The sequence below is a fragment of the Mus pahari genome, chromosome 6 (assembly GCF_900095145.1).
Source record: "Mus pahari chromosome 6, PAHARI_EIJ_v1.1, whole genome shotgun sequence".
Taxonomy (NCBI): Eukaryota; Metazoa; Chordata; class Mammalia; order Rodentia; family Muridae; genus Mus; species Mus pahari.
Window position 1 is genome coordinate 78,372,476 of NC_034595.1, and position 12,547 is coordinate 78,385,022.

The 12,547-nt window shown below is 52.2% G+C and overlaps 1 protein-coding gene across 1 annotated transcript; it reads right to left on the reverse strand.

Annotated features, from left to right (window-relative positions):
• Positions 1 to 3,324: 3,324 nt before the first annotated feature.
• On the reverse strand, positions 3,325 to 5,923 carry Gja4 (gap junction protein alpha 4). Its single transcript, XM_021200538.1, has 2 exons — positions 5,809 to 5,923; positions 3,325 to 4,880 (listed from the first exon to the last, which is right to left on the reverse strand). Exon 2 carries the CDS (start codon positions 4,861 to 4,863, stop codon positions 3,862 to 3,864), a length of 1,002 nt encoding a protein of 333 aa, XP_021056197.1. The 5' UTR covers positions 4,864 to 4,880; positions 5,809 to 5,923; the 3' UTR covers positions 3,325 to 3,861.
• Between the last annotated feature and the right edge of the window lie 6,624 nt (positions 5,924 to 12,547).

Below are 12,547 nucleotides of genomic sequence, written 5' to 3' on the forward strand. Positions count from 1 at the left end.
TGTGTGTGTGTGTGTGTGTGTGTGTATGTGCTCTCGCAATTGCGCAGTGCCTGTTGGCAGAAGATGTCAGATCTCCTGGAGTTGAAGTTAGAGGCAGTTACCTGATGTGGGTGCTGGCACTGGATCTGGCTGGTCTAGAACTCAACTATGTAGAAAAGACTGGCCTAGAACTCACAGAGATCTGGCCCCTCTCTGCCAGAAGAGTGCAGATTAAAGGCCTTACACTACCATGTCCAGCCAAATCTTTTATCTTTGAAGTTAACATACAAAATAGTGGGTTTCACTGTGGCATTTTTACACATGTTTCTTTATCCTTAGCTCTATCCAGGCCAGTCTGGATTATTGAGTGACCCATTCTCAAGAAAAGCCAAACTAACAACAAAAATCAAAGAAAAACAAGAAAAAGGATCATGAGGTCAGCAACCGAGTGGCCAGTGAACCGCACAGTTAGATCAGGAAGAAGTTTTGATATCTCCCAGCGTGACACAGCCCCCTGCTTTGTTTGCATGGGCTCTGTATCACCCTGTTCTCCTCTTGCCTACCCGGGAAGGCAGTGCTGAATCCAAGTGACTGGAATTTATCCTTTTATGAAATAACATTGAGTCTGTTCTGATTCATGAAAAAATAACACATCACTCATGAGCTTTAGGCCAGACACGGTGACGCATTCTTCTGTGCAACATTCCTCCTGTCTGCTTATCTGGCTTCTCATCCGACCCAGCCATTTCACAGCGGGGAAACTGAGGCCTAGAGAATGGACAGAACCATAGTAAAGTGAGTTTGAGAGATGGGGGGGTGGGGCGCTGGAGGACGGGAAGAGCCGGGTCTCTAGAAGGTGCTCTTTCTGAGGGCTTCTGCCAGTCTTGGTGGAGGGAGGCAAAGGAAAGATACAATGTTAAAGTTACTACGCAGCCACACCCTCAGGGCCACTGAGCTTGGCATATGCTAGGACATTCTCCAGGCCTTAGGGTCCCTTGTTTGGAAGTGAGGGGACCAGAAGTGTATCAGTGTAAGTCAAATAGTGTCCTTCAAAGACGTGCTCGAGTCATAATCCCCAGGCTCCAAAATGAAGACTTCCCTGGAAATAGGGTCTTTCCCAGAATATGAATCCAAGTGTGAAAACACACACACACACACACACACACACACACACACACACACACACACACATAGGGGAGAGGGAAGAGAAGGAAGAAAGATGATCAAGAATGGCCTAAGAAGGTGGAGGTGATGCTTCTAGAATCCCAAAGGAGCAGAAGATGCTCAAAAAAGCTGTTAGGAACCAAGAGAATGCTGTGAGGGGACTCTCACCCATGGCCCTCAGAAACTTCGAGTTTGGACCTCCAGGGTCCAGCGCTGAGAGGATGTGTTCATACCGTCTCAGCCCCCGTTGCTCAGCATTTTGGTACCGTGGTTACAGGGGGGCTTCATCAATCAAAGGCAGGTGGGATGGAGCCCTCTAAGACCTTCACTGCAAAGTCCGAACACAGTCCCTCCCCAAAGCACATGGCCGCTCCCCTCTGCCCAGCCTTCTCCCTTCTCCCTCGGCTGCTTTGTCCTTGTGTCTGTGTAGCTGCCAGTTTAGGTCCCAAATCCCCAGTTTCCCCCAGGCCCAGCTTCACTGCAGCCCTCACATCCACTTCAGAGAATGTGAGCTCATGGTCTGGTCGTTAAACCTGTCACCCTTCCAAGGTAGGCCAGGTAGAGGGCATGGAAAACTGTCACCCAGGGCCTCAGACAGGGATGGCTCTGACAGCCTACAACCTTTGACCTCTCAGCTGAGAAGGGACTCTGCTTCCTGGATCAGACCTTTTGACATAGACCCGCCTCTTTGAGCCCACTTTCTGTCTCACAGTTCATGGGTCTCTGGGGGGAATGCAAGAGTCTCTGTGACAGCATGTGGACTCATGGAGATAGACGTGTTCCTAACAGTGGTTGGGACCCTGAGAGGTAGTGGCTATCGCTGATGAAGTCAGGGAAGGCTTCCTGGAGGAGAACGGATGCGATCTTCCAGGCCTTGCTGGAAAGTGTGGGATGAATTTTGCTCGACTCCGGTGAGCCAAGCCTCCATATGCTTTCACTTGTTTTATGTCCTCCGTGAGGAAGGTGAGGCTGCTCTCAAACTTATTATAGAACCAAAACGATGACCCGGGACTTCTGGTTCTCCTGCCTTCTCCTCCCAAGTGCTGAGTGAGATTACAGGCACCCAATCCCATGGTGCATTTATGTGACGCCGGGGAGTCAACCCACAGATCTGCTTACGCTAGGCAGGAACTCAGCTGAGCCCATCCTCAGCCCGCTTATGTGGTTTTAGAGGCGAGAGAACCTGTGATCAGACTCGATTGACGCCAGGCCACGCGGCTGGCACACGTGGGAGCAGTATTTAAACTTAGGACCCAGCTATGAGCTTTCAGGAGCTCACCTTACTCCGCATGCACCAATGTCCTGACCCTTTTCAATCATAGGCACTTAGAGGTTCCAGGGAGTGACAAAGAAAGGTCGGCCATCAGCACTGCCACTGTCTAGGATCCCCAGTGAGTTCTGGATACACAGACAGGAGCTAAGACGTAGGCCCCTGGGTTCCACCTTCTCCTGGGCAGACTAGAAAACACAAATCACCCTTGGAGCTCACTCCTTTTGGAAATCCTCAGGAACTCTCAGCCTCCGTTGTCTGCCTTGGGATTCCTTCCCTCTGGCTGGGCTGTCTGGTCTGGCCTCAGTGGGAGAGGATGTGCCAGGACAGGTTGATGGGGTGGGGGGTGGAGAGGTCCCCTTCTCAGTGAAGGAGAGGAGAGAATGGATGAAGGGTATGGAAGGGTGGGACTGGGGAGGGCTGCAATTGGGATGTAAAATGAACACATAAATAATGAAAAAAAAAAAGTCCTCAGGCACCCATGGTGAGGTGGGAAGGACACACGGGGCAAATTTTAGTTAGACTATGACAGCCTTGGTGGCAGGGTAGGCTTGGGAGCAAATGTTTAGTCAGGAGGTGCATTGCAGGGGACAGTACCAGCTGGGCCTGGGACTGGCTAGGAAGAGACACTGTCTGGGCCGATTAATGAGCAGCTGATTAACAGGACACTGGGTAGGATGTGGGAATGGGTTGAAAAGATCCTAGTACCTGGGGTGTTTCAAAAGGGAGAGTCGAGGGGGGACTTGGTGTTGAGGGACAGGATTTGAGTCTTGAGGCCTTAGGGTGGTATCTGGAGCTGGGCTGTAGAGGACTAGAAAGAAAGCAAGTCTGTGCAAAATAACTGCCTCGCACCTCCCCCCCGGCTCCCCCCCCCATCCATGATGACATCAGTGCACACCTGACTTAGGATGGGAGTCCTGTTTATTTGAGGATCATAAACAGTGGAACTAGAAGTGAGAAAAAGAAGATAGCAACCATTTCCCCTGGCAAGGGCCAGCTCCGGCCCAGGCCCCGTCTGTCCCGGTGATGAAGCTGAGCCAGCAGCCTGCATCAGTGCCTTTTCCCAGGAGAAGTGGGGTCTGATGGAAACCCAGGGTTCAGTGACTTGTCTGATAGGGGAGGCTCGAAAGTCAACCTGGCGCTGGGTCCCTCTGCATCAGGTGAAAAGGATCGGAGGGTTTCACGGCACACTTAGTCAAGGGCACTCCCACCTGCTGTGACCGAGTCTGGGTAGAATCACATTCTGGAAAGTAGCCAGTGTCCTCTGGTCACCACAAAGGCTCCAGGTATTCCAGAACCACCTGTGACCAGGCCTTCTGCCCAGTGAATGTCCATCTCCCTGGCCCAGTCGTCTCTGAGGCACCTTTGAGGAGTGGGCCGCCAGAGAGGCATCCAAGGTACACCCGTTCCTCAGGACAGCTCTGTTGAGTGACATTAGCCCCAGATCCCTACACATACTGCTTCTTGGATGCAGAGCTGTTGGGGCGGCTAGGGGACTTTCGGCCACCCTGGGGGGCTGCGTTTACAAATGGGGGAGGTCTGGAAGAGGTCAGTCTCTCCTCTGTGGTCAAGTTGGCCCAGTTCTGCTCAGTGGATGAGAGCCCGTTGTAGGTGGGACACGGTGGGGACGAGGGTCCCTCGCCCATGGGGAGGTAGAAGAAAACCTGTTCGGGGTAAGGGTCTGAGGCACTGCCCTGGGCTGGGCGGGTGTCGTGGTCCCTTCGTGCCTTTATCTCCCGGCTGACACACCGACACAGCAGGTGTACCAGCTCCAGCAGGTTGAGCACCAAGGAGATGACTCCTACCACCAGCATGAAGATGATGAAGATGGTCTTCTCAGTGGGTCGAGAGACATAGCAGTCCACGATGTGGGGACAGGGCGCACGCTGGCACACAAATACGGGCTCCATGGTCCAGCCGTAGAGGCGCCACTGGCCATAGAGGAAGCCTGCCTCCAGCACACTCTTACACAGCACGCTGACCACATAGGTACCCATGAGCGCCCCGCGAATCCGAAGACGACCGTCCTCTGCCACCGAGATCTTGGCCATCTGATGTTCGATGGCAGCCAGTGCCCGCTCTACATGTAGGTCCTTGGATGGCAACGCCCGGAGCTCTCCCTCTTTCTGCCGCAACCGCTCTTCCCGCCGAGACAGGTAGATGACGTGGCCCAGGTAGATCAGGGTGGGTGTGCTGACGAAGAGGAACTGCAGCACCCAGTATCGGATGTGGGAGATGGGGAAGGCCTGGTCATAGCAGACATTGGTGCAGCCCGGCTGGGCTGTGTTACACTCAAAATCTGACTGCTCGTCGCCCCACACCGACTCGCCAGCCAGCCCCAGGATGAGAATACGAAAGATGAAGAGCACCGTTAACCAGATCTTGCCCACCACGGTCGAGTGTTCCTGGACCTGGTCTAGCAGCTTCTCCAGGAAGCCCCAGTCACCCATGTTTCCAGGGCCTCTCTCTGCAGGGAGACAGGGGTCAGAGGACCATCAGCAGGGCAGCACAAAGCCTTTCTCGGCTCCCCCAACCTCCCAGATATAAGCCCATGGGATGTAAGCCCTTGGGAGGTCTGCCTGTGCTAGGGTCCCTGTCTAGCCACACATTGTGCTTTCTTTCACAGCCCGGGGGTGACCACAGCCTGAAGACGGCTGGATTGAATAGAGGTTCCTATGGAAACAGAACAGTTGAGGAACTTATCCAAGGTCACACACAGTTGTGCCATGCCCTTCCTCCCTTTTGTTCAAGGCTGGCAACCCCAAGAGAGAGCAGGGGTGGGGAGAGATGGTTATTAGGGGTCCCTGTTCCCATCTTCCATGCCTCATTTGAATCTTTGCACTTGCGGGTGGGGCTGGGGGTGAGGGAAGATGGGGTAAGGGACTCAGAAGCCCAGGGCATTTGGTCCACCTGTCTACCAAAAAGGACCACCTGCGATTTTAGTGACTACACCTGGACCTGTCCTACCTCACTTCCCTCCAAAGCTGTTGCAGCCATTCTAGATAGACCCTTGCAAGGAATGGCCATAGCTGGGTGGAGGTCCCAACGTTTCCAGAACATCTCACGGTGTGTGTAAAAATGTGGTGATGTGTGGTGTGGATGCTTTTTCAGAAGTAAAGCAGGTACTACCAGACCTACATTCAAATACTGCTTTCTTCTCACCACCTGGGGATTTGAATCAGTAATCTTCCTGCGCCTCGGTCTCTCCTTAAGGGTTCATTGAAAAAAAAAAAAAAAAAAAAAAAAGAGGGAAGGGATCTAAGCACAAGAGGCTGGCTAAAGGCAGACTAGGTGAGAACGACTGGTGGCTTCAGTCGCGTCTGGCGCCCCGGGGGCAAGCAAACCTCAGTCCTCCCGCAGTGGAGTGAACCGTTTCCCCTGCTCCCCGAACTCACCGCCTGCTTGCCCGGCTGGCCCAGGTGGAGGGGGACGACCGTGGCCGAAGCTGCGCCTGCGGGAATCCTGCAGGACCGCGCCTCCCGCAGGACGCCTTAAATAGCGCGCAGCTGCGGGTTTAGGGCAGGAAACGCCAGCCAGAGGGCTCTGGGGAGCAGGGAGGCGGGGCCTGGGAGGGACAGACTCCCAGGACCCGCCCAGATTGTGCCGCTTTGGTTGCGGGAGCTGGAAGCTGTCTTGTTTCTCTGCTCTGACGCCCTCCGGGATCCCAGACTGCACTCTCCGCTGCCCCCCCCCCCCCAGGTCCAGTGCCCTCCCTATGTCGGCAGCAGGATGTGAAAGCGTTATTTTAGCGAGAGGCGCTGGCAGATCTGGCACCTGGTCCGGAGGCTGTGAGGAGTGGGTGGGGTAAGAAGAGAGACTCATCCGTGTGCCCAGCTTATGAGGCCACTGGACCCACATTGGAGAGGGGTGAGAATTCTCCCCTCCTAGAATCCGGTGGATCTAGGGGTCTCTACTTCACCAAACCTGGGCAGGCTATACCATCAAAAGCCACTTAGGAACTCCCTAGGGTCCTTTGATCTGAGAGTGGAAGTGGAGGGAAGCTCCGTCCTTTAGCTGGGTTCCAATCGATGCCTCTAAAAGAGAGGAGAGATCTTCGGGGGGGGGGCATTTGGAAGCAGGCAGAGCCCTGCCATTGATTGAGTGTGGGATTGAGGACCCACCTGCAGCTGGTAAAGCCACAATAAACCTGCCAGGCCTGGTTTCCTACCCTCCTTACTAGATGCAGAAATTGAGCAGGTGGGTAACAGTAAAAGTGTAAATGTGGGGTCCTTTGTGGTAGAACCAGGGCATCTCGGGGTGTGGTTAGGGTTGAGAAAGCCAGGCGGTGCACAACCGGTGCAGAGCCGCATCACTACCTTGGAGCCACCAGGTTTGGTTTCTTGTGCTAAGGCCCAGAAGAGGCTGGGGGACCCAACCATGAGGCTTGTCAGGGCAGCGAGGGGTCAGCCCTATGTTGCCTCCTCTGTTTTGACCCTACCGAATAGCGACGGAAAGATACCTGCTTTGGAGGGCCAGCCAAAGCCCCCAGTGTGCTGTAGTGGTCCTAAAGGTTTGAGCGAAGTCACCGAGATGTAAACCCTGAATTTGGGAGGCTGAGATAGGCAGAGCAAGAGTTTCAGGCCGGCCTGGGATACATGGTGGGAACCTGTCTAAGCGAACAACCAACCCCACAAAACACAACTACGCAGGCGTGGCGATGCAGGCAGCCTGTAACCCTAGTTCTGTGGAAGGCTGAAGCGGAGGGATTCAAATGTCAATGCTATGGGGCTGGGGGTGTCACTCTACTGGTTGAGTGCTTGTTCAGTACTCCCGGAGCATTAGGTTTTAGCCCTGGCATACAAACCAGGCGGCATATGCCTGGAACCTCACAGGAGGAAGAGAAGGAAGAGGAGGAAGAGGAAGAGGAGGAGGAAGAGGAGGAGGAGGAGGAGGAGGAGGAGATGGCGGCGGCAAGAGGGTCAGAAGTTCAAGACTATCTTCTCCTTAGTGAGTTTGAGGTCAGTCTGTGATACAAGAGACAATGTCAGGGAGAGGGAGAGGCAAGGAAAGAAGAGGAGGAGGGAGGGAGGGAGGGAGGGAGGGAGGGAGAGAGAGAGAGAGAGAGAGAGAGAGAGAGAGAGAGAGAGAGAAAGTTATCACGCCTCAAAATGTTGAAAGGAAGAAATCTGGCAGTGTAGTTCCGTAGTTGAGCCCATGCCAGGCTTAAGGTTTCCGTCTTTGTTGTCCCAAGTGTGACCAACCTACCTACCATCCAACCAAGAACATCACAAAGCCTGACAGAAAGGAGCTGCACTGTTCCAGGAGAGGGCAGAGAAGCCAAGGGAGGTCCGGGCCTAGGATTGGCAGGGCCTAGGGCAGCTGAGGGTGAGGATGTGGCTGGGGCCTCCCGGGCCAGGCAGTCGGTGGGTGGGCTCAGACTGCAGACCAGCATGGTTACTGCCTGAGCATCAGGCTGAGCCAGCTCTCCCTTCCAGACCTCTCTTTCTCTGAGGGCCGGGTCAGGCAGGGCTGAACAGAGCCTCCTGGGATTCCATTGGGGACAACTGCGCCCACGTTGTTCTGACCCCTGAAGGCGTGGGAACAGTGTCTGCTCCGGTAGCTGCTCTACTGAGCAGCCTTTGAGGGTGGGCCTCAAATCCTTTTAAAGATTTTGTTCCCATCTGGTTCCCAGGGAAGTGGAGGGTGGCGGGGAGCTCGTTGGGGACCCTGGGGGTGATGCCAAGGTGTCTCCAACCCCTTCCTTATGGACTCTGAGATCAGGTGTCACAGAGGAAGAAGTCAACTCTTCTGAGGGAAAATGTCCCTGGATTGTCACTCTTCCCCCGCCCCCCACCCCTTTTGTCCTGACTATTCAGCCTGCCACCAACTCAGTGACCCCCGATGGTCTCCTAGCCTCCACATTTTTGTAGGAACCTGGCTATAAGGTTGCCCCGTTTCAATGCCAGGCCGGCACTCTGTCACCAGCCCCATCCAGTCATTCTCTGTGGTGTCTGTGTGCATCTGCCTTTGCGCATGGCGTTGTCTTCTCGGAGCAGCCTCACACGTGGAAAACTCTCACACGCGGATGCCTCCAGTCCCTCAGGTCTTCGCTGAGATGTCATCTTCCCCAGAAGTCCCTTTGCTGGCCTCCACTGGATTAGATGTGCTCTGTAATTCCTTGTTTAAAGTTTTTTAGATGTAGTTAATATATGTAATAATATATGATATGTAAATATAGATTTATAAAATCTGACTTAATATATAACTATAATATATGCATTATACACACACACACACACACACACACACACACACACACACACACACACGACTCAGTAGCATAGACCAGTAGTCCCAGCATTCATAAGGATTGCCTGTCATGGGCTAGCCCGTACTATACAAGATCTTGTCTCAATCAAAACACAGTTCTCATCTCTGGAGCCAACTATGAGTGACCATGGCCTGGAAACACATATTTAAGTTACCCCAAACATCATGTTTCAACATGGCAACCATTTTAGGAAGGTTTCTTTCTTTCTTTCTTTCTTTCTTTCTTTCTTTTTTTTAAAATAACAGAACAAAGTGTTTTAAGAACTATGGATATGCCAGGCGGTGGTGGCGCACACCTGTAATCCCAGCACTTGGGAGGCAGAGGCAGGCAGATTCCTGAGTTTGAGGCCAGCCTGGTCTACAGAGTGAGTTCCAGGACAGCCAGGGCTACACAGAGAAACCCTGTCTCGAAAAAGAAAAAAAAAAAAAAAACTATGGATGCTGAAGAGATGACTCAGTGGAGGGAGGTCCTGAGTTCAATTGTCAGGAACCACATGGTATCGCATAACCATCTGGAATGGGGATCTGATGCCCTCTTCTGGAGTGTCTGAAGACAGCTACAGTGTACTCATATACATAAAGTAAACAGATCTTTAACAGCACTCGGGAGGCAGAGGCAGGTGGATTTCTGAGTTCAAGGTCAGCCTGGTCTACAAAGTGAGTTCCAGGACACCCAGGGCCATACAGAGAAACCCTGTCTCGAAAAAAACAAAATAAATAAATAAATAAAAATCTTTAAAAAGAAAAGGGCTGGAGAGATGGCTCAGTGGTTAAGAGCACTGACTGTTCTTCCAGAGGTCCTGAGTTCAATTCCCAACAACCACATGGTAGCTCCCAACCATCTGGGGATCTGATGCCCTCTTCTGGTGTGTCTGAAGACAGCTACAGTGTACTCGTATACATAAAATAAATAAATCTTTTTAAAAAAGAAAAGAATACACTGGTAGAAACATCACATATCTGAGTCTTGGCAAAGCAGGGAAGTCCCTTCTGCTGGCCTCAGGTGCGTTCAGGATGCTCTTAGCTTTTGGATTGGTGGACACTAGCAGTCTGTCTATTCCAATGACATTACCTAATTGTCACACGGTGTTAGGTCGAATGCAGAGGTGGGCGATGCATGGCTTTGGGGGTGGTAAAGGTAACCTAAGATAATTTGACTTGAGACCGCTAACATTTCTGCTCCCTATAATTACAGTTCTAATCAGTCAGCTTGGCAGGACTTTTAACACAGATGCAGTGGGTGGGTAGGAGGGCCTCATTTTACACACACACACACACACACATCTATCAAAACAAAACCTGCCAACTCAATCAAGTTAACTTCAACCTGAACCAGATATATTCACATTGCTACTCAACAGGATCTCCAGAACGCCTTATCTGGCCAGGTAGCAGTGGCATCCACGGAATGCCCGCCTTTCTCTTTACTTCCCCTGCCCCATTACACTGGGAGCATCTTATGGGCAGGCAAAAGCAGGACACCAGGCCTGTAGATGAAATTACCAGTTCAGCATACGCTTACTGAGTACTTTCTGATGCTGTCACACTGTCCGGACACTGTCCGCAGCCAGAGAACACAAAAGAATCTTAGCTTCCTGAATTTTACTTTCTAGCTGTGAGAAGACAGAAAAGACAAAACAAAACACCAAAAATAAAATACAGAAAAAAAATGGTTAGTGACTCATGCAAATATGGTGGCGGGGTGGGGGTGGGTTACACGAGGCACAGAGGGCACGGAGTATCCAGTTTTAAGTTCCGATAGAAGAGACATTTGCACCAAACAGTTGCCGCAGCAGCGGCTGAGCCTCTAAGGAAGAAGGAAGTCCCATGGCTGCCTAGGCATTCCAGGTGCAGAGAGAGAATCTGGGTGTCAGATTCCTGAGGCAGGGGAGTGCCTTGGTGTCTCTCCTCCCTGAGGGGCAAGGAGGAGGTCTGTGTGGCCTGGACAGGAGATTGAAAAGGAGTTGAAGAAGGTGACAGGTAAGTTGTTGGGTGGGGCAGATACCGTCAGGCCCTGTCAGAGGTGACTTTTGATCGTTTGGGACAGAGGAACTCGTGGTCTCCCTTGGGATTTGCAGCATGCCCCCCACCAGGACGTGTTAAAATATAAATTATGTGGGTGACACAGGCAGACACATGCAGATGGCATCCGGTGACAGGCCAGCTGGTAGCAAGTCCAGGTCTGCGTCTGCTGTCCGGGTGGTCACAGCTCACGGCCAGTCCCTGACAGGGTGCTCCGCTCCCAGAGGGATCTGGTGTCGCCATGGTTCCTCCCCTTCCCATCTGGGAATCCCACTCCCCAGTGTTTGTGTGATTCTCAGTTCCTCTTCTGCCAGCCTCCAGGGGCAGGGGCAGGAAGTGAGGGGGTGTCTTACCTGGGCAGGGGCTGCTGTCAACGGAATACCTGGGCCTCAATGATTAAAACCAAAATGTTCCTTCCGTGAAGGTCTGGAAACCAGAGACCAGTCGTCATGGGGCATGGCCAGGTTCTTGGAAAAGGACATCTGATTCACATATTCACAGGACAGAAAGAACCTTTAAAAAAAATTCTTCCCTTCCTCCACTCCTTCTCTTCAGCTCCTCCCTTCCTTGTCCTCCCCCCTCAACAACCTCATATGGCCATGCTGGTCTCAAACTCCATATGTAGCTGAGGATAGCCTTGAACTTCTGATCCTCTAGCTCTTCCTGCTGAATGCTAACATTAAGGGCATGTACTGCTACACTCTGCTCTGTGGGTGCTGGAACTTGAGCCCGGGGCTCCGTGCAGGCTAGGCAAGCTCTCAACCCATGGAGCCGTTTTCAACACATCCCACACCCTTTCATTTTTGTTTGTTTTTTGGGTCTCCTTGTGTGGACCGAACTGTCCTCAAACTGATGATCCTCCTGCCTCAGCCTCTCCCATGCTGGGAGTTTAGGTGGGTGATGCCATACTGGGTTTCTCCTATCTCTTTTTTATAAGGACACTAATCCCACTTGACAGGGATTTACTCTTATGACCCAAACCTCTTCCAAAGGTCCACTACCTAATATTCCATCCCACTGAGGGTAGGATTTTAATATATGACTTGGGGGTGGGGGTCGGGTAGGGGGGACAACGCAAAGTAAGTCCACATACAACACGGGACTGTGTTCTAGAATGAAGACAAAAAGTCCTCTTGGTTGTCCGGGGCTGTCGGGTGTGGTGCCCACGTGTACTACACTCAGACTTGGAGACTCCTGAGTGGCATCTTTCATCTATGGTAGGAATGAAGGAGGCCTGCTGTGACCCCTCAAGCCGCTCAGAAGGGAAGAGGTGCACTCCAAAGGGACATGAGTGCCACCTAGTGGTAAGAGTGATGGTTGCTGCAAACTTAATCAGCGCATTGAGATGCAAACTCCTGGTGGATCAGTGTGCTGAATGGATCTCTGTCAAAGGCTCAATGCCAGGGGCTGGGCAAAAAATTCAGTAGGCATCTTATCTGTTCCATGCCTGGAAATGCCATGGTTGATTATCCAATACCAGAAGTCATGCCACCATAAAAATCCCTTTGCCTGTGCATTACAGGGCAGGCCGTTACGGACATTGCTTTGCCTTGGTGCCATTATGACTCTGATCGCTTTGCCTTCGGTGATTCAGCGCTGCCACCTGGCCCCTGCTACATTCTACTTTGGGGCTCAATTAAACCCACTGCACTTAATTCGTGCAACGGTGCAGTAGCACCTCCAACCCTAAGGTCTGCCACTGTAAGACCCCGAAAGGAGGAACTCCCTCTGGTCCGGAACTCTCTTGGGTCCCCAGAAATTCGAGATACACCTTTTACACACCTTGCTGTAATTTACATGAGGTACTTTTATTTAACGAGGCCTCGGGCCGACTCGTATCTC

Bases quoted from the DNA above. Each gene is read 5' to 3' on its own strand.
- Gja4 (XM_021200538.1), bottom strand. From the start codon at position 4,863: ATGGGTGACTGGGGCTTCCTGGAGAAGCTGCTAGACCAGGTCCAGGAA.